This window comes from Mustela lutreola, chromosome 2, assembly GCF_030435805.1.
Source record: "Mustela lutreola isolate mMusLut2 chromosome 2, mMusLut2.pri, whole genome shotgun sequence".
Classification (NCBI taxonomy): domain Eukaryota; kingdom Metazoa; phylum Chordata; class Mammalia; order Carnivora; family Mustelidae; genus Mustela; species Mustela lutreola.
The window spans coordinates 7,394,910-7,420,851 of record NC_081291.1 but is presented as its reverse complement, the minus strand read 5'-3'; the positions used below and the strand labels follow the sequence as shown (position 1 = coordinate 7,420,851).

The 25,942-nt window shown below is 52.4% G+C and overlaps 2 protein-coding genes across 4 annotated transcripts in view; one reads left to right on the top strand and one right to left on the bottom strand.

Moving 5' to 3' along the window:
- Positions 1–1,167: 1,167 nt before the first annotated feature.
- RDH8 (retinol dehydrogenase 8) lies at positions 1,168–7,698 on the bottom strand. Its single transcript, XM_059165122.1, has 6 exons — positions 7,581–7,698; positions 4,269–4,430; positions 3,428–3,607; positions 2,217–2,310; positions 1,686–1,869; positions 1,168–1,579 (listed from the first exon to the last, which is right to left on the bottom strand). The coding sequence occupies exons 1-6, from the start codon at positions 7,681–7,683 to the stop codon at positions 1,364–1,366; spliced, it is 939 nt and encodes a 312-aa protein (XP_059021105.1). The 5' UTR covers positions 7,684–7,698; the 3' UTR covers positions 1,168–1,363.
- Positions 7,699–9,346: 1,648 nt separating this feature from the next.
- Positions 9,347–25,942, top strand: part of COL5A3 (collagen type V alpha 3 chain) — a 36,613-nt gene continuing 20,017 nt past the window's right edge. Inside the window, exons 1-29 of one of the 3 annotated variants that reach the window (XM_059159905.1) lie at positions 9,347–9,589; positions 13,188–13,349; positions 13,444–13,633; positions 13,710–13,866; positions 14,524–14,628; positions 14,927–15,079; positions 16,893–17,006; positions 17,112–17,258; positions 18,321–18,368; positions 18,442–18,483; positions 18,801–18,863; positions 19,423–19,497; positions 19,594–19,677; positions 19,857–19,913; positions 20,007–20,060; positions 20,238–20,291; positions 20,844–20,897; positions 20,979–21,032; positions 21,197–21,250; positions 21,602–21,646; positions 21,754–21,807; positions 21,990–22,034; positions 22,187–22,240; positions 22,765–22,809; positions 23,757–23,810; positions 23,900–23,944; positions 24,075–24,128; positions 25,713–25,757; positions 25,866–25,919. In XM_059159905.1, the coding sequence (XP_059015888.1) occupies positions 9,502–9,589; positions 13,188–13,349; positions 13,444–13,633; positions 13,710–13,866; positions 14,524–14,628; positions 14,927–15,079; positions 16,893–17,006; positions 17,112–17,258; positions 18,321–18,368; positions 18,442–18,483; positions 18,801–18,863; positions 19,423–19,497; positions 19,594–19,677; positions 19,857–19,913; positions 20,007–20,060; positions 20,238–20,291; positions 20,844–20,897; positions 20,979–21,032; positions 21,197–21,250; positions 21,602–21,646; positions 21,754–21,807; positions 21,990–22,034; positions 22,187–22,240; positions 22,765–22,809; positions 23,757–23,810; positions 23,900–23,944; positions 24,075–24,128; positions 25,713–25,757; positions 25,866–25,919 (2,250 nt within the window). In that variant the 5' untranslated portion in view covers positions 9,347–9,501. The remainder of the gene's footprint in view (positions 9,590–13,187; positions 13,350–13,443; positions 13,634–13,709; positions 13,867–14,523; positions 14,629–14,926; positions 15,080–16,892; positions 17,007–17,111; positions 17,259–18,320; positions 18,369–18,441; positions 18,484–18,800; positions 18,864–19,422; positions 19,498–19,593; positions 19,678–19,856; positions 19,914–20,006; positions 20,061–20,237; positions 20,292–20,843; positions 20,898–20,978; positions 21,033–21,196; positions 21,251–21,601; positions 21,647–21,753; positions 21,808–21,989; positions 22,035–22,186; positions 22,241–22,764; positions 22,810–23,756; positions 23,811–23,899; positions 23,945–24,074; positions 24,129–25,712; positions 25,758–25,865; positions 25,920–25,942) is intronic. The other 2 variants (XM_059159904.1, XM_059159903.1) reach the window with 2 other exon arrangements.

Genomic DNA, 25,942 nt, shown 5'->3' with positions numbered 1-25,942 from the left:
CTTGCAAAATTGCAACTCTCTCCCCACTCAACGTTGACTCCATGCCCCACCCTGCCTGGCTCCCCCCATCTCTACCTTCTGTCTCCGTGGATTGGACTCCTCTAGGGACTACATCTAAGTGGGATCAGACAGTATCTGTCCTTTTTCTGTCTGGCTTATTTCACTGAGCACAAGGTCCTCAAGGTTTACTCACATTGCAGTAGGTGTTGGAATTCACCTCCTTTTTAAGGCTGGATAATATTCCATCTCGTGGATGTCCTCATTGAGTTTATCCAGTCTTCTGTTGATGGACCATGGATGGAATGGCTTCCACCTTTTGGCCATTGTGAATAAAGCTGCTATGAACACGGGTGTGCAAGTATGGGCTTTGAGACCCTGCTTTCAATTTGTTTGGTTAATACCCAGAAATGGGATTGCTGGGTCACGTGATAATTCTGTTTCTTTCTTTCTTTCTTTTTTTTTTTTTTTGAGGAACTACTATATTCTTTTCCACAGTGACTACACCATTTTACATTCTCAGCATCAGTGCCTAAGGGCTCTAATTTCTCCACATCCTCACCAACACTGGTTACTTTGCTTGGTTTACTTATAGTAGCCATTCTAATGTGTTTGAAGTGAAACTTTTTTTTTTTTTAAAGATTTTATTTATTTATTTGACAGAGAGAAATCACAAGTAGATGGAGAGGCAGGCAGAGAGAGAGAGAGAGAGAGAGGGAAGCAGGCTCCCTGCTGAGCAGAGAGCCCGATGCGGGACTCGATCCCAGGACCCTGAGATCATGACCTGAGCCGAAGGCAGCGGCTTAACCCACTGAGCCACCCAGGCGCCCCTGAAACTTATTTTTAAAAAATTTTTTATTTAGGGACGTCCTGGATGGCTCAGTTGGCTAAGCAGCTGCCTTCGGCTCAGGTCATGATCCCAGCGTCCTAGGATCGAGTCCCGCATCGGGCTCCTTGCTCGGCAGGGAGCCTGCTTCTCCCTCTGCCTCTGCCTGCCATTCTGTCTGCCTGTGCTCGCTCTCCCCCCCCACCCCGATAAAAAAAAAATTTTATTTAGACACAAGAAATTGAGCTTTATTAAATATTTAATATAGTGATTACTCGTGGATACAAATACATATTTTATGAAAAAAATATACTTGCACTATTGGTGAGTGTACAAACATTTTGCTGACAGAGTGTGTGATCAGAAAAGTACGAAGACCCGTTAGTCAACTCAGTTCTATGTGGAAGGGGTTTTAGATCATCCTTATATTCCCAGACCCAAGATAATAAAGTCCAGAGGTTGAATGAGGCAGTCTATCTCATCTTTCAAGGTCCAGCAACACTGTTGCCTCCTCCAGGAAGCCTCCAAGGAAAGCTCTGCTCACCGGGGCCATATTCGGAAGCGGAGGCAGCCACAGGCCAGACATCGAAGGCCAAGGTTGAGAAGGCGTGTCCAGCGGAAGAGCAGGCAGTGGGTGATGCGTACATACAGGCTGCCTGAGGGGTCCACAGTCTTGAGCACAATCAGTGGGGTGTAGCGGGCATTGGTCTGTTGGCGCAGGGGTGGTCTGGTGGAGCTGATGACCTTGACAATGACCTATGGGGTGGAGCCCTGAGCTCTTGGATTCAGGGAGGGGGGGTTTGCAGGGTGGGCACCCTCACATATCTGAGCCATGTCTTGGGACTCTGGGTTCCCCACTCACCTGGGCTACATCCTGTGGGCTCTGTCCTACAGAGTGAAAGAGCTCCCTGGAGGCAGGGAGGTAGAAATCCCGGAAGTAGTGCAAGGTGTCGGGGTCAGTGTCTGGGAACTCGGCTGTGGAAACCTGCTCCAGGAGCTTCCCCTCAAAGTTAGTGACCACTGGGCCAGGTTCCACCAGGGTGATGCTGGGGATATCCATAGGGGTAGGGGGTCTAGTAACCCAACCCCACTCTCGGCCCCATCACGGTCCCTCTTCTCCTCTCTCCCCCGATTTCTCTCAACATTCCTTCATCCTTCCTGGTTCCCCCAGCTTCTCCTCTGCCCATCCCCCATCCTCCTCCACGGTCTTCCGGTAACTCCCTTGCCCTCATTCCTGATTCCACTTTCTCACTGCTGCCTTGTTTTCCCACCATCTCGGCCTTCCCAGCCCACGCCCTCTCACCGCTCTCACCGCCTCCCCTTCCCTCACCTTTCTCCACCGCTGTCTCCCATTCCACCCCCCCCCCCTTCACGACCCAAACGCCCGCCTCACAAGATGTTGAACTGCAGCAGCTGGACAGCCAGACTTTCGAAGAATCCCTCCAGGGCAAACTTGGAGGCTGCATAGGCTTCATTGAACACCACACCTGAGAGGATTGGAGAAGGTTGGGCCCTTTGGGGTCTGGGCGACAGGCTTGTGGGTCCAGAGGGACATGGGGTCTTCAGGAGACGGAGCGAAGAGGGTTTAAAGATCAGAATGGGGGGGGGGGTATCTAAGGCCAACAGGATGAGTGTACGTATGTATGATGGGAGCATATGTTGAAGGATGAACCCATAGGCTTAGGATGAGATTGTCTTGGGGTGCCACGTGCTGCCTCTTCCCTGTGCTCCATTTGCCCTTTGCCCTGGAAAACCCTCCTTCCGTCCATCCTCTAAACCTCTGGGCCCCTTGAGCATAGAGTTGCCAGGGTCCCTGAGGGCAAGTACTATTCAGCAGCTTTCTTATCTGTCCTTATTGAGAGTGAATGTGGCTCCTGAGGTCAGGAGCTACAGCTGGAAGAGGAGCCAAAGGGATGGGACTGATGGGTAGTTATAGTTTCCCCATGGTGGGGTAACATAAGCTAGATTCTTCAAACAAACAAACAAACAAAACCAAATACTGTGGATTCTTCAGGAGGCTGCTGAGGAGGTAAGGGCAGATCCCAGGGAATTTCCAGGGAGAGGAAGGGCATCTAGAGGGGATCAAGGAAGAAAGACCCAGGAGCATGGATGGCAAATAAGTGGCCTCCATAGTAGGCTCACGGCAGATGTTGCTAAACAATCACTGCTCTCTTTTTCTGCAGAACCTCAGAGCTCCAAAGCTAGGCATCTCTGGGGCTTGGTTAGAGGTATTTGACAAAAAATGTCACAGGAAAGGAGTTCTGGGGCACCTGGGGGGCTCAGTTGCTTAAGCGTCCGGCTGTGGATCTCAGCACAAGTCTTGATCTCAGGGTTGTGAGTTCGAGCCCTGCCTTGGGCTTAGAGGTGTCCAGAAGTAGCACTGATGCTGGATGGGGATGACCGTTGCAGCACTTACAACACTACCGCTTAGCTCTCGCAGCCTGGCCGACATAATCTAATCTGCAAATGTTTTTCCTATAGAGCTTCAGAATCCTTCTCAACACAGGCTCATTTGGAATATGAGCTAAAACCTATTTGCCATTCTTCTAGCCTGGGGAGGGTCAGATGCGAAGAGATTCCAAGGGGTGGGTCCCCAGGGCTTACCCTGCAGCCCCATGACACTGCTGACCACCACAATGTGGCCCTTTCGCCTTCTCTTCATGCCAGGAAGGACAGCTCTGACCAGACGGACAGCCCCGAAAAAGTTGGTATCAAAGACGTTCTGCATGGCAGCTAGGCTGAGCCCCTCCAGGGGCCCCACCAGGCCCACTCCAGCATTATTCACTAAGGAGGAGACTGAAGGTTACTTGGAAGTCCCCCAACCCTTCTAGTGTCACTCCTCTAGGGACACTCCCTGAATTATCCCACCCCTTACTCCAAATTCAGGGCCAGTCCAGAGTATCCTGAGTGGACAATTGTGGAACCCTGATAATCTTTACATATAGTTTAGCATTTGTTATGAGGACCCTGAACTCCAGGTGGGGGGAAGGGTTGCTGGGAGCAGCCTCCCCTTAATGCAAGAGCAATTCAGCTCTGACCCCAATTTGCATCAAAACAGCCACACCCACCTTCCTTCGAAGGTCTTTGAGAGATCATGTGTTGCTTCTACATCATGCTCCGTTCCCCAAATGACTCATCAAAGTAACTTTTCCAAGTTTTCCAATATATGGTTTTTGGAGAAAAACCAAATGTAACAGAACACCATATGGTGTTCTTCTATTCAGTAAAATCTACCCTACCCCCAGGACTCAGTTTATTTCTTGTAACCCTAATAAATTGGTACCCTGGGCTTTTAGCCATCTTGCCTACCCCTTCTGTCCAGGGCTAGAGGTTGCTGGTGAAGCAAGAAGGCTCGTGCTCAGACATTGGAGAGGATTCACTACAATGAGGACGTGTGCTTAGGTCAGGGAAGGGGAGGGTGACCCCAGGGGCTGTTCAGTCTCACCCAGCACATCCACTTCCCCTCCTTGGATGCCGCTGAGACACTGGGCCACTGACTCGTCACTGCACACGTCCAGCTGGGCCACGGTGAGGGTCTGCCCCAGGGCTTCCCCGGCAGCTGCCTCCAGTGTCCCCTTCTTTCCCAAGTCCCTCATGGTGGCCACCACTGGGGACAGAAAGCAGAGGGTTGAGGCAAGCACTGGGTTCCTTTCGCCTGTGCATTCACTTACATATCTCCATGATATTGCATGAGCCGTCACAGAGGGATGGAGACCCACAGGTTTACACACCTATTTTACTATACAACCCCAAATGCATATAGTGTGAATACATTTACATGTACTTTCATCACTCCAGCCCTCCAAGCCTCCATCCAACATTTACTGAGCATGGACTTAGTACACATTATGCTCTATTCTTGGTGCTGAGACGACTGCATGAAATAAGATAGACAAAGTCCCTGACTTCACGGCATTGATAGTCCAGTGAGTAAGGAAATAAAATAAGTAGAGAACACATTGCCTTGAGAAAAGAAATGCATGCATATTTAGGGTCAATATATGTGCGTTGTGCGTACATGGAAATACAAATAGCCACATCTACATCAGCCACAGAACTGGCGATTTATTGAATATCTACTATGTGCCAAACACTGTGCTACACACTTTTATAAGCATTGTCTCTACTCCTCACGAGAACCCTATGATAAGGTAACGGGCTTATTTTCAAAGGTGACCACAGCATTTTTCATCGCATATGCTCTTTGAGAATTTTGCTGTTCCCCCTCAAGACATGATATCTCATTTCCCTCTCCTTGCATCTGGTGTCTAGCTGGGCGCTAACAGAACACGGTGAAAGTGATATTGTGTGGCTTCTGGGATTAGGTCAGAAAAGGTATTGCAGTTTCTACTCTGTTTGCTTTAATGTTCATTCTTTTTCTTTTTTTTTCCCCCAAGATTTTATTTATTTATTCATGAGAGACACAGAGAGAGAGAAAGAGAGAGAGGCAGAGGGAGAAGCAGGCTCCCCACTGAGCAGGGATCCCAATGCGGGGCTTGATCCCAGGACCCCAGGATCATGACCTGAGCTGAAGGCAGATGCTTAACCATCTGAGCCACCCAGGAGCTCCATTCTTTTTCTTTTTAAAAAGATTTTATTTATTTATTTATTTGAGAGAGACTGAGAGAGCAGGAGTAGGGGGAGCGGCAGAGGGAGAGGGAGAGAGAGAATCCCAAGCTGATTTCGCTCTGAGTACGGAGCCCGATGCAGGGCTCAAGCTTATGACACTGAGACCATGACATGAGCCGAAATCAGGAGTTGGATGCTCAATTGACTGAGCCACCCAGGCAGCCCTGTAATCTACTCTTAAAATCCTCGGCCACGGGGCGCCTGGGTGGCTCAATGGGTTAAGCCGCTGCCTTCGGCTCTGGTCATGATCCCAGGATCCTGGGATCAAGTCCCACATCGGGCTCTCAGCTCAGCAGGGAGCCTGCTTCCCTCTCCCTCTCTCTCTGCCTGCCTCTCTGCCTACTTGTGATCTCTGTCAAATAAGTAAATACAAGCTTTAAAAAAAATCCTTGGCCACTTTGTAGCAGCCCAGCTATCCTGAGGCCACCATGCTGGGAGGAAGCCCCAAGCTAGCCAGACAGAGGAACCACATGGAGAAGACCTGACCTTATTAGAAGGAGGAGAGATGCCTGCCCAGAGCTGTGACTAGTCCCCACTGTTGCAGTTGTAGCCTTTGACCCTGAGCAAGAATCACCTAGCTGCCCCCTTCCAAATTTATGGCTTTTGTAAACCAAAAACCATGGTTTTACAAAACCATGCGTTTTGTAAACTATGACTTTTGTAAACCGTGACTACCATTGTCCTATTACACCAGAAATTTTGGAATGATTTGTTCTTTAGCAATAGCAGCCAGAATAAGTAGGTAAAGTTACTGTCCCTATCAGAGATCAACACACTGAGGCTAAGAAAATGAAGTTCCTTGCCTGTCCCACCACTAGTAAGTGTTAGAACTGGGATTTGAACCTCGGTTTGTTGGGAGTGCTGAGCTCAAACCCCTGTATACATGTTGTATCCTTCATGCGTGTACCCATGATCATGCACAGCGCTGGGAGCCGTGTTCATATAGTCTGTGGCCCTGTGTGACTCATGGGTGTCGCACAGATGAATGGGAGCACATACATCTCCATACAGTGACAACTGTGGTCCCAGGGTGTGGGTTGCCTGGGCTCAAATCCAGGCTCTGCCACTTTCCAGCGGGGCAACTTTGGGCAAGAATCCTTGGCACTCTGTGTCCCAGTTTCCTCATTTCTAAGGTGGGGCTAATGTTAGTGGCCACCTCATAGGGGTGATAGGGGAATTAAATGACTTACTGGATGCACGACACTTAGATCAGAACCTGGCACATTGTAAGCACTCCACAAACATCTTTCAGTTTTATACATTCATCTGCCTATCCAGGGCTGTGACTAGTGTCCCAGGGACAAAGGGACACACACAGCACAACTACTTCCCTGCGCACTGGCACTCGGTCTGTCCCATCCAAGGCTGTGTGTGTCTCTAAGACAGAGGGCAGAGGGTTGGGAGAAGCTGCTCTGCCAACTGGGGCAATGCCCTCACCCCCTGCAACCTTCTTGTAAGTAGCAGCCCTTTGCCCACTTCAGCTGCAGCCTGCTCTGGGTCAGAGGTTCCCATGGGTGGAGTGCAGACGGAGGCAATTTACTCCAGAGTTGCCCGAGGCTAAGTCCCTAGATTTAGAGGCCCCCTTTAAGCCCCCAAGGTCAGGGTCGCTTAAGAGGCTTATCTTGGAGCAGTAATCTGGGGAGGGGTGGGGGAGGGGAGTCCTAGGGAATGCCCAAGAGGAACCTTAGGGAAGCCCTCCCCACCAGCCCTTTAAAAAAATCACCCCCCCCCGCTCCCCCCAACCTCCTACCATATACCACACTTACTTTGCTTCTTAGCACTTATGAGCATTAGACATATTATACAATTTTTAAAAAGTCTGTTTATTGTCTGTCCTTGCTCTGCTCCCTCCTTACACTGAGGACAGAGATTTTTGTCTGTTTTGTTCACAGCTGTGGTTCCAGCACCTAGAACAGTGCCTGGCACCCAGTAGGTGCACAAGAAATATTTGTTGGATGAGGGGATAATTCATGAGCAGAGGTGGGAAAGGGGCTTCCATGTGTCCTCGGTCCTCCTCAAGCCCATACATACAGCTGACGGGATGGGCTAGTGGAAATGGTGCCAGGAGGGCTGAAGGTCCTCAGAATGCCCACCCCTGCCCCTCCCAGCCCCACCCTGGGCCTCTAACCTTGGTAGCGGTGCCTGTGGTCATGAGCCAGCTGCACTGCAAGCTCCAGGCCAATTCCCGAGGAGCAGCCTGAGATCAGTACAGTCCGGGGTGCGTCGGCCATGTTGATCCCTCCCGGGATGGGTGACCTCTGCTGGCCAGCACCTGACTCCTGCCACCCATCCTAGCCTCATCCCCCCTACCTCCTAGACACCCTCCCATCTTTCCCCTGCAAGGTGAAGGGGCCCCAGGAGACAGCAATTCTGAACTGACCCTGGGCAGGCAGCTGGGTGGGGGAAATCTTTTAACCTCAAAATAGCCTCTTTCTTTTATCTGTTAAAAATCTCTTCTCACTGCTACACTCACAACTAGGGTCTTTTTATTATAACTATAAATCATTCGGGGGTGGGGGAATCAGCAGGGGCATTCTCTTCCTGTCGATTCTGGGCAAAGAATCTCTGATGCAAGGGAGAGAGTGAGAGAAAGTGGCAGAGCATATGGTCCCAGAAGGCTCCTCTCAAAGACAAGAATGGGTGTAGATATGTCACATGATTGGGGAAGACTAGGAAGAACTTCCCAGCAAGGCAGGGCTGGGCACTCGATGAGAATTTTTAGCAGGAGAAGTCTTAGTCGCTGAGGTCCCTGAGGAGGGAGAAGCAGCAGCTTGGGGAAATTCCCTTTCTCCTCCCCACCCCACTGCCCCCTTTTCACCCTTAGGCCAGATGGGGCTCCACCCATCCTCTCTGGGGAGACAGACACTCTTTGTCCGAAGAACCAGAGGCTGGGAGGGAGACACTGCCGGCTTCTCCCTCTTCCCCGTGGAGGATAGGCACCTTAGGTTTCTCCCTGCAGAAGCTCCCTCAGATCCCACAAGTCTGTGCTTGTTCAATTGCACAGACAGCTCCATGTGACCCCCTGGGGGGGGATGAGGGAGCTTCACAGTGGGGGGTCCCAGTAGGGTGAAGGGTAGCTCTACCTCACCCAAAGAATGGCAAGTATCCACCTCTCCCTAAGGCAGTGCCCTGCTTTGAAGTAGGGCCAGACTTCCCCCACTTAATGCGGGCATATGTGAAGATTTGGAATTGGGGATAAGACATCTATTTGGGGACCTGAATCATGGAGAGGGGAGGAGAGGGCTAGGATGGAAATGGGACCCTTTATCTGAAGATTAAGAGTTTGGGAGAAATTGAGGACTGTGTTTTGGAATCTGTGTCAAAGGTTTGGGGGTGAGGCCAGGACATCCAATTCTGGAATTTGGGTGGAGAAATGAGGGTTTGGGGTAAGGCTGGGAACCCATTTTGTAATCTGGTATGAGGCTGGAGGTGGGATGAGACACTCAAAGGGAAGGCCTGGGATGAAGCTGGTACCTTCCATTGTGTCTAAGCCACTGGGATAAAGCAAGTGGGTGAAAATTGGGCATCAGGCTGGGACCCCTTCTGGGGGCCTGGGTGAGACAGAAAATATTTGATATAAAAAAGCTGCATAAAGCCTTAACTCCAGGGCCTGGGTGGAGGCTGATGGAAGCTGAAGGTTTGAATGGGGCTAACATCTGTTTTGAGGGGGCCTGTTAGGAGGAAAGGGTTTGGGGTAAGTCTGGGACCCCGAATTCTAAGGCTGGGTAGGAGTGACCCTTTTCCTCCACTGTGGGGTGGGGCAAGAAGAGCCCCCGCTCCCGGCTCAGGGCTCCAGCCCTAGCCGGCCAATCAGCACTCGGCACAAACTTTCCCAACTCCCCCACCAGCTGTCAGCCACCCCCCTTCCTCCAGCGAGCCCCGCCCGGCCGGGCGCGGGAGAGCAGGGCGAGGCCAGGGCGGGGTCTCCTGCAGTCTCCTGCCGATGCGAGTGGAGCCGGCCGCGGCGAGCGAGTGCCCGGAGCCCGAGGAGTCGCCGCGCCCCGTAGACGCCCCGGCCGGTCCCCGCCTTGCGTGTGGGCCCCGCCGGAATGGGGAGTCGCGGAGGCCTGGGCCAGCCGCGGGCCGGCCTCTGTCTGCTTTTGGCCTCGCTGCAGCTTCTTCTCCGGACGCAGGCGGGTGAGCCGGAAAGAAGGAGATAGGAGTAGGATCCAGAGGGCAGGATCTAGCGAGCTCCCAAAAGATGGGGTGGAGTCAGGAATGGGGGGCGTGCGAGGGGGGCGTGAGTGTAGCAAGTGGCTGGGGTGCTCTGTTTGGGCGCGCGTATCCGACTCTGGGCAATTTGTGGGTGTGACAGCTGGGGGGAGGGGGGATACGTGTGACCGAGTTTTACTGGTGGATGCCTTGGAGTGAATGCAATTTGTAGGTGTGTGTGTAGCAATGTGTGTGAGGCCATTTGAAGTGAAATTGTGTGTGGGAGTTGACGATTATGGTATGAATATGTGTGATGGGTGATCCCTGGCCAAGTGTGTGATTGTGAGTTGTGGGTGTGTCTGTGTAGGGCTGACTTAGAGAATAACCGTGTTACGCGTGTGATTGTCTTTGGGTGACCCGATGAGGGGTTCGGTTGTGATTTGGGGGTGTAAAAAGTGGCCCATAAGGACGCGAGCGGATGATTCTGGGGGTGATGCTGAGTGGGGACGAGTATGGGAGGGGACTAATCGGGGATTCAAAGTTTCCTTTGCATCGCTCCTAATGGCTTCATCGTATTCTTCCTCTTCCTCCTCTGTCTCCAATTGGCGCGCCCCCACCTCCTCTGCCCCCACTTCTCCCCTCCCCCACCCTGCTCTCCCCAGAGCCGCGATCAGCACCATGGACAGGGCCTCGGGAGGGCCGCGGTGAGGGGCGAGGCGGGGCGGGGCGCGGGGCGGGGCGGAGCGCGGGCGGGGGCGGAAGTGGAAGTCCCCCCCCCCCAGCTGAGCGAGCCGCGGGTGTTTTTCCTGAGGAATTTCTCAGGGGCCTCAAGGGGTCCCGGGGGCCGTCGGACGAGTGAGTCAGCGCTGACGCACGCCCAGCTGCGCGCTTCTGGCTGGACGCCGCGCTCCGCCCCAAAGGGTCGGGATTGGGGGCGCCCAAGGATTTGGGAAGGTTATGGTTCTTCAAGTGGCATCCCGGGTCTGAGAGAGGCTGGGCTTAGGCACTTCTGGAAGTCCCTCCCTAATGTTAACTCAGCCCCCAACACACACACACACACACACACACACACACACCCACCGTCCTACACTTTCTCACTTTCTCTGGAGTCCAGGGAGGTGCCTGTTCACGTGGATTGTCCCAAACTGGCCCATGTCCCATTCCCATGCTCACACATCCCCAGAGTCGTGCAATCTCAGGCATCCATTCAGAATATAAGCCCTCGGGGACACCAGGAATTTTTAAACACCGGTGCCCACGCCCCAGGCAACCCCAGCAGCCACCCGCCACAGGGTCACAGCCTTTGTCACCCTCCTACGCCTTGCAGCCCTGGCACAGGCTTCCACTGGTATCCACGCAACCCTGTCAGCATTCACAGCCAGTCACCCGCTTGCCGAGGTGGCCATACTCTCACGTATAACCACATTCCCTCATCTCCAGTCTCATCTGTTACAATCACAGACTCACTTGCTCACTGACAGGACCCGAGCCCACATGCCTGTCCAGTCACTCACCGAACACCCGCACCTAATCTCCCCACTGGAGGCCAGATACTTGGCACACACCACACATCCACAGATCGCATGCTCAGCCATTCCCTGTTCCATATAGAGTCATGGACACACTTGCACAATCTCGTGTACTTGTACAATGGCACATACACTCACTCCTATGCTCTCCTACCTTTCTGAGGAGATGCCAACCTAGGGTCTGCCTGCCTCCCTTCATATCCTAGACCCCATCCAACATCTCCCTGGGGCCCTGACCAACACAGGGGAGAGTGTGGGGGAAGGTCAGGCTGGGTCCCTAGCCGACCCCCACCCTCTGGGCCTGCAGGCAGGACTCAATGCCTCTTGTGTGTCTTCTTGTCACAAAGCCAGCCATGAAAAGAAAGGGCAGTCAGTTTCTGAAAGGTCATTACAGAGGAGATACAAGATTGAAGCAGGAGACATTTGGGTTAGGTGATGGGAAGGACTTTTTCAATGTGAATGAGCAGCTGGGCGAGAGGCTACCCCTTCCCACAGCATGGGGACAGGGGTCTGGGTGAGGGGAGAGCCACACTGCATGGGGTCATGGATCTCAGCTGTCCGCTGGGCTGCAGCCTGGAGAGGGGGCAGCTGGTATGATCATTCTGTGGGGGAGTGACCCTTGTGGTTGACAGAGCCTGGGAGCTCAGATCTTAGTCCCAGGGGACTGTAACCCAAATACCTCTTAATAACAGCCCAGCCAGAGAACAGGCAATTAGAGTGGGGGTGGTGACGGCGGCAAAATTGGGGGGGCGTGGATGGAGAGAGAGAGAGAGAGAGAAGGACGGGGAGAGTAATCTACACAGATATATATATATGAAATACCAATAGACACAGAGAGAGAGAGTTAGGAAGTAAGAGAGAAAGAGAGACACTGATTCAGAGTTGGACGCAGAGAGGAACCTGGAAAGACCAGCAGAGAAAGTGGGACAGAGAGAGAGGGCAGGGAGGGGGAGAGAAGAAAGAAAGAACAGGAGGTTGGGGGCAGGAGTGAGCAGAGGCTGGAATAGGGGTGTGTAAGTTTTGGAGAATGAAGGATCTGACCCAGGAGGAGCTGGATGGGGGTCCCTCATCCAAGCCCCTTTCTCCCCCAAGTCTGGCCCCCCACCCTGACTCCCAATGGTGAGATCAGCAGAAACTCCCCCCGGATGAGGTCATGGGTGGATTTGACAGAACTGGCTTCTGCCAAGAGGTTGGGTCAGGGGGTCAGTGGGACAGTCTGCTGGGGGGAGGGGAGAGCAGGCAGGGGCTTTGGGCTCAGGGGAAGCCCCCACCCTCCCCGCTCAAACCATGTGGTTCCACTTAGCACTGGCCTGCTCTGTGGGGTGGGGCTGGTAGGATGGCCTGATTTCGGATCTGGTTGGGCCAAACCAGTTCCTTTCCTGGGACGAGAGTAATAGGGTCAGAGGGAGGAGGTCAGGAGGTTATTAGACGGAGGTGGTCATAAGGAGGAGGCTAGAGAGGGTGATAAAATGGGGAGGTCACAGGTCAGATAGAGGAGACTGGGGTAGGCAGAGGAGGAGGTCATGGGTGATAGTGATCAAGGGGGAGGTCAGAAGGAAGAAGTCAGGAGAGGTCGTGGTGAAAGGGCGCAGATCACGGGTGATGGTGGTCAAAGGAGGAGGTTGGAGGGAGGAAGTGGAGGAAAAACACACCGCACTGGGAGCCCCTCCTCTCCAAGCGGGTTTTCCCTGGCAGGGGGCTTCAGGCTGGGGAAGAAGCCCCAGGGAGTCCGTCGGTGTGGGGGAGCACAGAGAAGGGGACAGTTTGGCTCCGGGGCTCAGGCCAGGAAGCCTTGATTCATCCCAGAAGTAGGTCAACATTTTTTTTTTTTCCCTCACCAAAAAACCAAGGGGGGGAAAAATCAACCCAAACAGGAGTCAACAGGCTGATGAAGCTCGAACAGCTGTGGGGTGGTGAGATGGGTGCAGGTCCCAGGCCTGCTCCTTCTCCCGGACCCACAAACACAGTGGGAGGCTGAATTTCCCAAATCTGAGCTACTCACTTGAAGTGCTGGGTCTGTTTTAACTGCCCTGCACCCTGGCTTCTCTCTACAGCAGGCCCTGTGGATGTGCTGAAGGCCTTGGGCATGCGAGGGGGCCAGGCTGGGGTCCTTGAGGGGCCTGGCCTCTGCCCCCAGAGGGCCCCAGAGGGTGATCGGGCATTCAGGGTTGGCAAGGCCAGTACACTTGGCATCCCCACGTGGGAGCTCTTTCCAGGTGAGTCAGGGCAGGAGGGGTGGGAAGGAGTCATTCTGGGAGCATGGGTCACTGCTAGACCATCTGAGATGCCCCTTTCCCTCTGCCCCTTCAGATGGGCCGTTTCCTGAGAACTTTTCCATGCTGATCACCCTGCGGGGCCAGCCAGCCAACCAGTCTGTCCTTCTCTCCATTTATGATGAGGGTGGTGCTCGGCAGTTGGGCCTGGCTCTGGGGCCAGCTCTGAGCCTCCTAGGGGACTCCTTCAGTCCCCTCCCTCAGCAAGTCAACCTCATGGATGGCGGGTGAGTATAGGGAAAGTTGGGGTCCAGAGAGAAGTGGGGTGAGAAGCACCCCCCCACCGAGACTGTCCCCTTGCAGGTGGCACCGTGTGGCAGTCAGTGTGGATGGCAGGATGGTGACTCTGGTGGCTGACTGTGAGCCTCAGCCCCCTGTGTTGGGCCAGGTGCCTCGATTCATTAGCACAGCTGGACTCACTGTGCTGGGGACCCAAGACCTCGGGGAGGAGACTTTTGAGGTAGGGCTTCAGTGATCGGGGAAACCGAGGCAGAGGATGGGTGGGAGTTTTGTCCACAGCCTGAATGTGGAGCAGATAGGAGAAGGGAGCTGTCCAGTGTGCATCTTCATGGTGTGTGATTGTAGAGTCACAGAATGATAATGCATGATGGCACATACTTGACTTGTGGGGGGAGAGTAAGCTGGGGACACGGACGGCTCTGGTTGTTATGTGTAACTGTGTGTGGGTGGTTATGATGCTGGGTGCTGGCAAGGCGTGCTGTTGGGTGGCTGGTGACAGAGGTGTTTTTGGTGTGGTGACTGTGCTGTGTGTGGTTGTGATACGTGTCCCCTCCCGTGGGCCAGGGGCCACATCTGTCCTGTTCTTCTCCCTAACCCCAAAGCCGGGAAGGGCACCTGGCACGTATTAAGGGTTACTATGTGCCTGAGAGCAAAGGAATAATGTGCCTCTGATGAGACAGATGTTGTGGGGTGTGGTTTGCCGTTGTGATTTGGTGTGACCTTGATAGACTCTTCCTACTCTCACTTTTGACGGGCAGAGGGATTGCCACCCCCTCCTTGTACTTAGGCCGCTCTGGTTAGAGGGAGCCTTGGTGCTTGGGATGGGGTGTCAGAGTCAGCCTGTGGCTCCCTTCCCTGAACCCCATCCTCTCCCCAGGGAGATATTCAGGAGTTGCTGATAAGTCCGGATCCCCAGGCTGCCTTCCAGGCCTGTGAGCGATACCTTCCTGGCTGTGACAGCCCGGACCCTACCACCACAGGGGTGAGTGAGGCACTTGTTCTGAGGTCACAGGCTGAGTCATCCCTGGCTCCAGGTCCCAGGAATGAGTGAATTCTGACCCCTGCCCTCAGAAAGATCCTAGGCATGAGAGACACTGATCCAGGTCACATAACAGTGATTCCAAGCCCCAGATCATATGATTGACCTTAGGTCACAGGGCTGAGTGAGCCCTGGCTTCAAAACATAGGACCAATGGGCCATGTGCCAGCATGGTCCCAGACGACAGAGTAATGGAGCCTCCATTGTGGGGCTCTGGACCTGATGGGGGTCATCTTCCCAGATTCCCCAGGGCGAGCCAGAAACTCCTCCTCCTCGACGGAAGGGAAAGGGAAAAGGGAAGAAAAAAGGGCGAGGTCGGAAGGGGAAGGGCAGGAAGAAGAAGAACAAGGAAAACTTGACCCCAAGCCCACCTCCTGGCTCCCTGGAGAAAGAGGTAAGGGATCTGCGATTACTCACCTCTGCTTTTTGCCTGACCTCTGGTCTCTGATTTGCACTGATTGCTGGTGCCTAATCCAAGCTCTCTGCCTTTGGTCTCCAGTCCCTGGCCTTGACTCTTCTCAGCTGACTCATAACTCTGTGTGTGTGTGTGTGTGTGTGTGTGTGTGTGTGGTGGGGGCTGGTACTGTCCTATGAGTTTTCCCATATCTGACCCCCAACATCCAGTTTTAGGGGCTGGAGGAAGGGGGCATACCCAGATGAGTACCTTATTGTTAAGGGGTTCTTGATGAAGGCTACTAAGAGCAGCCATTAGCTGGGGTGAATAATGGGTTCATTAGTTAGAGCATCATTGTTTGGGGTTGACTCATTGGGACCACTGGTGAGGGTTATTCATTGGGGGAGTCTAGTGTGGGGGCATTATTTGGCTTCAATGAAAGAGATTGCTGCTTGGGGGGTCACTATAGGGATGTTGATTGAGGTCGATGTTTGAGAGGTTCCTAGGTGAAGGTCATTGTTGGAAGTCATTGATAGAGATCACTGTTGGTGTTACTGGTATCACTGATTTAGGGTTAATGGTGGGAGGTCATTGCTAGGTATCATCAATTGGGAAGGTAGGTCATCCGGAGGGGACCACTGATTGAAGGCATTTCTGGGGTCACCAACTGGAATCATCAGTTGAAGGGATGACTTTCAAGGGGTTCTGGTTGAGATAATAGGTTTGGGAGTCCTTGATGAGTTATTAGTTGGGAAGTCATTGATGGGTCATTGGTTAGTGAAATTACTGTTTGGGGGTCTTTGGTTGGGGAGTAAGAGTTGGGCTCACTCATGGGTGTTCATTGTTAGAGGATTGCTGGTTGGGGAATAATCAATTAAGGGGTCACTGGTGGGGCTTATTAGTTGAGGGGCCACTAGTTAGTGCTTATTATGGAGGAGGTCACTGGTTGGGGTCATTAGTTGGGGAGGTCACTGGATAGGAGAATAACTGGTTGGGGCCATTGACTGGGGGACCACGGGTGGGTCACTGGTTATGGGAGCAACTGCTGTGTGGTCAGTGATGTGAGTTATTAGTTGGAGGGGTCTTTGGTTAAGTCCTTTAGTGGGGATCATTAGTCAGGGGTTATTGATGGGGGTCATTAATTGGAGTTACTGGAGTTAATAATGGGTCACTGGTTGTAGGAATAATTGGAGGCCATTAATAGGGGCTTGTTAGCTGGTGGGTCATCCTTGGTGCAGGCCATTGGCTGATGTCCAGGCTGGGGAGAGTCATTGGTTGCACTACATCTGTTCTCAGCATCAGTGGAGAGAAAGAAATGACCACTCAGGCCCAGAAAAAGAACCCCTCCCCAACTCCTTCCTTAGTCCCAGCCCCTCACCTGGGCCTCTCCTACCCTCTTTGTGCCCTTGACCAAATTCCTCTGCAGCTGTCCAGGCTTCTCTGATTGAGGCCTGCCTGCTGACCACTGAGCTCTGCCTTGGGAGAAGACATATAGGATACGCTTCGAAGAGTCTGGCCCTGAGTACTAGACCTTGACTCTGATCTCCGGGCTCTGGAGCCAGTCCTACTCTGCCTTCCAGGTCTCCAGACCTGGCTCCCCCTTGCTCCTCTTCCACACTAGAAGCCTCCCCTGCTGGCTCTTCTGGTCTAGTCAGCGCACATTTGCCTCCACTGGGAAGCCCCCTACCTTATACCTCTCTGGTGTTTTTTGTTCCCCTCCCCAGACTCGGCACTCCTAGGGGGCAGAGCCTGTCTCCTCTTTTTGTCTTTATTGGACTGAATCCCAGAACTGATACTCCTGTTCCTGTTGCAGACCTCCAGCGACAGCCCCAAAACAGAGACACCAGCTTCAACTCTGCCTCCGACTCCCACACCTTTGGTCATCACCACCACTGTGACCATTGGCCACAATGTCACCGTACCAGAGGTCAGTGGGAAGTGGATAGGGCTGGAAGGGAAAGTCCTGGGGCAGTGGTGGTGGTGGACAATGAGGAGGCCAGGGGCAAACTTTGGTCTGTTTCAATGTCCTCAGGGGGACCTGGACCCTGACAATGGAACTGAACTAAGAACACTGGAGACTAAGTTAGCCAAAGAGGACAAAGAAGGAGATAGCCCCACCATGGGCCCTGACTTCCAGGCAGCAGAACTGCCATCACAGCCTCAGTTCCACATCTTTCCTGTGAGTCTGAGGATTTGGGCTGTGGGGGGATGGGAATTGTTAGGGAGTCCTGCCTGGAGCTGCCTCCCACATTTTCTCTTCTGCTTTCTTGTTGTTTTGCCTAGAATGCCTTCCCACCACCCCACTGTAGTCAACAAATATTAGCACGATGCTAATGTGACAGGAGCTGTGCTAACGGATGGCTCTGTGGGTAGGATGGCACATTTGGCTTTCAGTCCAAGCAAGATGAGAAGCCACTTGAAAGGGAGCATGGTCTGATCTGGAGCTTTCAATTCCATCCGGCTGCTGAACAGCATATGGACTGTAGGGGGAGCCAGAGGGGCAGCAGGGAAACCAGTGGTTTATGCAACAACAGCCTGGGGACCTGGATGAGGGTGGTGGCAGTGGGGATAGAGAGAAGTGGACAGACTTGGACCATGCTCCATTTTGGTCTTGCTACTGGAGATGAAGAAAGATGCAAGGATGACTTGATAGATGCATGGTGGCACCTTTGAATAAAATGGAGAAGCCTAAAGGAAAAGCGGGTGCCGGGGGTAGAGAAATCTTAAGAATCTCGTTTTGGGTGGGCTAAATTGGCAGCCCCTGCTTGGCACCCAAATGGAGATGTCAAGTGGGTGATAGCTTAGAAGATTCGGGAGTTCAAGGGACATGATCGAGGCTGGAGATAAGACTTGGAAATCAACACCAGAGTGATGCTGCCTTTAGCCAAGGGATTGGATAAGATTGCTTAGGAAAACAGTGCAGACAGGGAAGGAGCCAAGTTCTAGCCTTGACGTTGGACAGGAGAGGAGGGGAATAATCATAGCCAACTCACCCTGAGTGCTTGTTATGTCCTAACCATTGTTTTAATTTATTCTTCTTCCAATGGGATATATACAGTTATCATTCACCTACTGACTCTACAGGTGAGGCCAGAGGAGTTGAATAAGTTGCTCCCCATCATCCAGGTAGTGAGAGGCAGCTCCAGGATTAGGACCCTGCAGGATGTTCCAAAGTCCACACTCTCCTCCTTGATGATGGCCAGGACTCACATCTTTTTTTCTCTTTATTCCCTTGCCTCAGAGTGCTGGAGAGAAAGGAGCAAAAGGGGAACCAGCAGTGATTGAACAGGTGAGGGGTCTGGGGCTAGGAGGAGGTGGAGGGGTCTGGGCTAGGGTGGGGATCACACTCATTTCTCCCCCAGGGACAGCAGTTTGAGGGACCTCCAGGAGCTCCAGGACCCCGAGTGAGTCATGGCTGCACTCTGCCCCTTTCCTTTCTCTTCTAGTTGGGGTGTTTGAGCCCCTGGGGTAAAGGGCTGGGGTATAATGTTGCCATATCATTAAAAGATTATTACATGTTTGAAGCTCACAGGATGAGTCAAAATAGGGGTTGGGATGTAAAGTGGGGGATAGATGTGGGTCAGTATAGTTTTGAGGGGCCAGAGAATGGCTCAGTGAGGGGTAAGGAGGTGTGTGTGGGGTCAGGGTCGATGGTGGGTTAGAAGTTGGCTTGGCTCAAGCTTTGCATTTCTTACGACTTTGGTTCCTTTGTCCTCAACAGGGGGTGGTTGGCCCCTCAGGTCCCCCTGGTCCCCCAGGATTCCCTGGAGACCGTGGTCTACCGGTAAGAAACTCCCTCTGGATTATATCCTTCTGGGAGGAGTGAGGTTTCAGGCTGTGAAGTGGAAATTGGGAACTTGTATGTCTGAATGTGGATCTGAGAGTCAGGGACTGAGGACATCATGTTGAAGATGGCATTGACCTAACCCACTCATCTCTCTCCCCATCTGTGAATTATCACCCATCTTCTTTCTCTGGGGGCCTTCCCCTGCTTTTCTGTTCTATCTGTCTCTATCCTTGAGTGTCTCATCTTTTTCTCCCCATGTCTCTGTCTTTCTCTCTTGTCTCCATCCCTCTGCCTCCCCATCTTTCTCTCCTCCCTCTGTCTTTGTCTTTCCCTGTCCCCTTTTCTCCATCTTTCTACCTCTGTCTTCTGTCTCTCCATCTCTGCCACTTTTTATGACTCTCCCTCCTTCTCTCGTCTTTCTCTTGCCTACGCTCTTTCTTGCTCTCCCTGCCTCTGTCTTTCTCCATCTTGCTCCCCTCTTCCCCTCCAACTCTCTTATCTCTGTCTATGTCCATCTCTCTCCCTCCATCCCCCGTTGTGTCTCTCCCTCTCTCAGGGTCCGGCTGGCCTCCCAGGAATCCCTGGCATTGATGGGATCCGGGGTCTACCAGGCACTGTGATCATGATGCCGGTAAGAGGGAGATAGGGTGGCACATCCTTGGGGGTTTAGTCCTGACCCGGGATGGGACCTCTCCTTGGGCTTCCCTCACGACTAGCTGCCCCCTAGTTCCAGTTTGCAAGCAGCTCCCTCAAAGGACCCCCAGTCTCCTTCCAGCAAGCCCAGGCTCAGGCAGTACTGCAACAAGCTCAGGTGAGTAGAGGAGAATCAGGGACCAACAGGGGCTAATGGGAGGACCTTGAGAGAGTGACAGGTTGGGAATAATGAAGGCTAGCCAGGAGGCAGGGGGTATTTTTCTCCTGAAGATGCCTTTTGGAAGGGTGTTGGTATTTTGGGGAGACCTGATATTCTGTTCCCCTCCATCTTTCCAGCTGTCTATGAAAGGTCCTCCCGGCCCAGTAGGGCTCACTGGGCGCCCAGGCCCTGTGGTGAGTAAGGAGTCTTTATGGAGGAGGGGGGAATACCTCAGTGGAGGGGGAACCCTCCTTCTAACTCCATTATCTTCTCTCTCTTCCTCCAAGGGTCTCCCTGGGTATCCTGGTCAGAAAGGAGAGATGGGAGAAATGGGGCCACAGGTGAGATTGGTGGGGATGGGGACAGGATTGGATGGGAAGGACCTTCTCCCAGAGAAGTGCTATTTGAGGACAGTGATAAAGGGGCTGAGGATACCTTTGTAATTATTGCCCTTCCTAGAGAATGATTTAAAGTAAGTCCTTCCTCTCCTTTTTCTTCCTCCTTTTTTTCTCTCCTAGGGTCCCCGAGGCCTTCAGGGACCTCTTGGGCCCCCTGGCCGGGAGGGAAAGATGGTGAGTAAATTGTAGGTCTTTAGGTCATCCCTCATCCGTCCCTCAACACCCAACGTGAGCCTTGGCTCCTCGCCCCCAGGGTCTGTTGGTGTCATTGGTGGGATAAGGGCTCTGAGAACAGAGAATAGCAGCTCTACTGAGTGTGTCACAAGGTATCTGGCCAGGACACAGAGTCAAGGAGGACTTTCTAGAAGGAATGGTGCTTGAACTGAGATCTGAGGTATAACCAGGTAAATAGGAGAAAAAGGGTATTCTAAGTAGAGGGAACAGCACGTGCAGAGGAAAAGACTGGTGCACTGAGGGAGATGATGAACAAGATAATTCCAGACAGTTTTAAATGCAATGAGGAACACAGAGCTGGACACTTAATAGAGACGGAAGATTTTAATTTTTGTGATGGTGGTGACATGGACTAGAGCAAACGGCCTGGAAGTAAAGACTAATGGACAGGTTCGAGATGTATTGGGGAGGTTAAACTGGTACACAGAGAATCCCCCAGGATTCTGCAGGAGGAAAGTGATAGGTATCTTGATGCTGTCACCTCCCTGATAGGGCCGCTCTGGAGCAGATGGTGCTCGGGGCCTCCCAGGGGACACAGGACCTAAGGTAGGTGATAAGGTCAGGACTGGGATGGGGAGGGACTGTCAGATCAGGGATTCAGGGCTCCGGTGGTGTCTCTTTGTGCAGGGTGATCGGGGTTTTGATGGCTTGCCAGGGCTGCCTGGAGAGAAGGGCCAGAGGGTGAGTGTGTGAGGCCCCTCCACCACACCGGGCCTCCCGATATCCATGCTACCCTCTCCACCCCCAGTATCAGAGGCTCCTTCGCTGTGGGTGTGCTCTCATCCCATGCTTTCCTGGACCAGCTCCACGTTTCCACTCTGAACTCCCTCTGTTCTCAACTCCAGGGCGACTTTGGCCATGTGGGGCAACCTGGCCCCCCCGGAGAGGACGGTGAGAAGGTAAGTTTGGAGGAGACAGAATGGTCTAGAAGCTAGAAGGCCATAATGAAGGTCAGAGAGAAATAGAAGATTCAGGGGACAGGGTGAGAGGCGTGTGTCATTAGCCTCGCTGGGGCTCCAAAAGGTACATGGAGAGCTGGGGGCTAGTACCAGAGTTAGTAGGGGAGACTCAGGATTGCAGGTACAGGACTGGGGTCAGGGGCCTGGACTGAATCCCATGTGCTCATTCTGTTGGTCACTGCCTCACGCTCTGACTCTGGGGTGCCTTGGAAGAGTCTCCCCAGACAAGGGAAGGTGGTTTTCTGAGTGTTTCTCTTCCCCCCTCAGCAAGTGATGAATGCTTTCTTGCAGGGAGCAGAAGGACCTCCGGGGCCCACTGGCCAGGCTGGGGAGCCCGTGAGTATCAGGGACCTCTGGATCCTTTGCCTGGCACAGGGGAAGAAGTCACGATTCATGGGGCGTCAGGGCAGTGATGCTGGAATAATGCTCCTACCTCCTTGCAGGGCCCCCGAGGACTGATCGGCCCTAGAGGCTCCCCTGGTCCCCTGGGACGGCCGGTGAGAATGTCACTTTCTGTCCACATCCCTGCTTGTCCCTTTCTCACCTCTGTCCCCTCTGCATGTCCATTTCTGTTACCTGGTTTCTCTGCCCGCTCATCTTTCCACCTGTGCCTCTCGGTGTCTCAGACTCAGGCTCCTGTGTGGTATCTGCCCGGGTCTCACACCCTCTCCTCCCCCAGGGTGTAGTTGGAATTGATGGTGCTCCAGGAGCCAAAGGAAATGTGGTACGTGTTCTGCCTTCTGACACTTCTGATGCCCTGACTCTACGATCATCCAAACGTATCCCTGTCCACTCTCATGACCCCTATTTCAACTTCACGGACACTTCAACACCATGACCCCTTCCAGCTTCACAGCACCCCCCCTTTCTCTGCAGGGTCCTCCAGGAGAACCAGGCCCTCCAGGACAGCAGGGAAATCCCGGGTCCCAGGTTTGGGCTATCATTTTCAATAATTGGGGGTGGTAGTAGTCAGCTAAGGTCATAGACCACTCTCAGCCTTTCCACTTCCCAGCTCACTACCCATTTTTGCCTTCCTTTACCCTTTTTTTTTTTTTTTTAAAAGAGAGAAAGCAAGAGGTGGAGGGACACTGAGAGAGAAAATCTTAAGTAGGCTCCATGCTTAGCATGGGACTCAATCCCACAACCCTGAGATCATGACCCAAGCTGAAATCAAGAGTCAGACACTCAACAAACTGAGCCACCCAGGTGCCCCACCTTTACCTCTTTTTTTTTTTTTTTTAAAGATTTTATTTATTTGAGAGTTGGAGAGAGAACACAAGTAGGCAGAGAGGCAGGCAGAGGGAGAGGGAGAAGCAGGGTTCCCACCAAGCAGGGAGCCTGATGTGGGGCTCGATCCCAGGACCCTGGGATCATGATCTGAGTCAAAGGCAGAGGCTTAGCCCACTGAGCCACCTGGGTACCCTCACCTTTACCTTCTTTTTTTATGTCCCTAGGGACTCCCTGGCCCTCAGGGACCTATTGGCACTCCTGGGGAGAAGGTGAGTGACAGCCCTACCCACCATCACCCTTTCCTGTCTTCTTCCTTCAACTCTGTCTACAGGAAAAGCTCCCCCACTAGGACCCTTTTATTAGCCCTGGTTAATGATAAATTGTAACATTCCTTAAACAAGCCCAGAGTTTAAAAAATATTGTTGGGGGGAAGGGTTGGTTGGGAGAAACAGAAATCCACCAAAGCTAGATCACATAAGGGGATATTCTCAGAATTTAGGGGAACCCACAGATGCCAGTCATCACAAATATTAGTAAGACCCAGGGGCCAGGAGAGCCCTTTCTCTGGGGGTCTGTGGTGTCATCTTATTCCTGTGCACATCTGTTCCATCTCCCCCAGCAGACAGGCTTCTTTCTCCACATATCTTAGTCTGTCCTCACTCCCAGGTTCTATTTCTACACAATTTAGTTCTGCTTTAATCACAATTTCCGCCCCTAGCTCCTTCTGACCTTACAGTTTCTTTACCCAAATCCATCTGATTGTAATTTCTATGAAGTGAGGTGTTGCTTACCTCAAAATTTCGGAAGAAAATCTAATTGGCTTAGTTGGGCCAAGGGGCCGACTTCTGGACCTACTCACTATTTGTAGAACATAGCAGGTCACCCCATGCCTTCCTGGGCTCACCTCTCATCAGATGAAGGCACTTCTAAAGAAAAGGATGTGGCTAAGGAGCCTCCCCCCACTATTTTTTTTTTTTTTTACCCCTCCACACTGTTTTTACCTCCCTTGTCTAAACGCTCCCAGAGATGGAGGATTTCTGAGGCTCAGAGAGGGAAGGGGACTTACCCAGGGTCACACAGCAAGTCTGAGCAGAGCTAGGAAGAAATTTCCTAGCCTGTGGGATATGCTTGTTCTGTTACCTTGAGTAGCTGCAGGTCTGAGTAAGGCTGTTCCTGGTGAGATGCCAGACTCTCCATACTGTTCATTTTCTTTCAGGGTCCCCCTGGGAACCCAGGAATCCCAGGCATTCCAGGATCTGATGGCCCTCCGGTGAGAACTGGGTGCAGGCAAAAGGAGGGAGAAGGAGGAGGCTTGGGAATTTGAATGGCAAATCTGTCTCTGATGAATTCTTTCCCCAGGGTCACCCAGGCCATGAGGGCCCCACGGGAGAGAAAGGGGCCCAGGTGAGTGGCCTGTAGAGAGACTGGGTTGGGGATGAGCTTGATAGGCAAGACTCATGAGGAGAGAGATGAGGGCACCGGGACCATGGAGCGGGGGAAGAACAGGCTGGCACTGATCTTATCTCCATCTCAGGGTCCACAAGGGTCTGCAGGACCCCCGGGCTATCCTGGACCTCGGGGTGTGAAGGTACGTGATACTTGGTGCTTGCAAGTAGAGATGGGTCATTGGCATTGGGTCTGGGGAACCAGCTTCATGGGAAACGTGTGCACGTGTGGTGAGAGGTATCAGTCGGCCAGGAGAGGTGTGGTAGGAGTCAGGTTTCAATCTGAGTGACAATAGGTAGAATTATGTGCGTTACTTGGAGCTGAACAGCCAGGGAAGTATTGCAATGTAGCTGTCTCCTTGTAGTTGAGAATAGCTAGGCCTGTCTGAGGCTGGACCTATTTCACTGTAAACACAGTCCAGGTCAGCACACCGTAGTGAAGCAGACAGTTGGGCTTTAACGCAAGCCCAGGGCCATGCAATCCTCAAGCACAGAAATAGCTCTACTATTGACCAAGGGCGGGGACATTGGAATCATATCTAATATAAATTTAGTTACATTGTAGCAAGATTGGTACCTGTGGTCTAACAACAGAGTTTGGTGGTAGCCAAGAGGCAACTCATCACATTGTGGCTTTGTAGGCAAGCTCAGTTATACTATAACCAAGGAAGTGGCTCTATTATAGTCAGCCACAGTGTCCTGTGGGTTGCCAAACTAAGAGTTACATTGTAACCAGGCATAATTATATATAGTTAAAGACTATGTTGTAACTGAGTCTAGTAGCTATATTGTAGCCAGGGTGGCCTAAGCTTGGTTGGATACATTGTGGTCAAGTGAATCCCCTTGTGACTGGAGATAGTCATGCTATTGTCAAAAGAGTTATATTGTATTTAAGTACAACTTCATTATAGACATTGAGCTCAGTTACATTGTGTCTCTCTGTGGCTGGAAACAGTCATGCTATTGTCAAAACACAGTTATGTTGTATCCAAGTGCAATTTCATGATAGTCTCTGAGCTCAATTACATTGTATCTCTCTGTGGCTAGAGACAATCACGCTATTGTCAAAACACAGTTATGTTGTATCCAAGTGCAATTTCATGATAGTCTCTGAGCTCAGTTACATTGTATCTCTCTGTGGCTAGAGACAATCATGTTATTGTCAAAACACAATTATGTTGTATCCAAGTGCAATTTCATGATAGTGTCTGAGCTCAGTCACATTGTAACCAAGTGCAATTTTCACTGCAACCCAAGCTCAGGGTTTGGGCACCTGGGCTTGAACAGAGCAGCCTTGCTGTAGCTAAGCACAGAGTCGCCTTGTTGCCAGGCACAGAGTCGCATTGTAGCCAGCACAATGGGGAACATTCCTTTGCCTTTAGAATGAGACTGGGGCCTGGAATGTTCATCCTCTTTCTCCTGCCAGAAGGAACTGTGGACACAGTGTCCCCGGGAGATTGGAATCAATTACTCGGAAATTTGGCCTTCCCTGCACACCCCCACACAGATGACCCTGGGAGGCTGCCAGTGGGAAGAGGGGTGGAGAGCCAGCCTCTTGCACACCACACTAGCAGGCTTTGGAGAAAGGTCATTTCCTCTAAGGCTGCCCCCTTCTGCTCTTGTCCAGTATCCTTTTGGGCCTGTCCTGACTTGTTTTGGGGCAGGGGACTGAGTTGGAGGGCCCTTCTTAAGCAGGGGAGGGACTTGAGATCTTTTTTATTTTCCAGGGTACCTCTGGCAACCGGGGCCTCCAGGGGGAGAAAGGAGAGAAGGTGAGAAGGGAGGGGGTTCCTGGTTGGGGGGAGCCCTAATAATGGAGCTCTTGTAGTATCCCTTCGCTGAAGCCCTGACCTCTGACCTCTGCACTTCCTCCCACCCAGGGAGAAGATGGCTACCCAGGCTTCAAGGGTGATGGGGGGCTTAAAGGAGATCGGGTAAGATGCCTTCCAGATGAGGG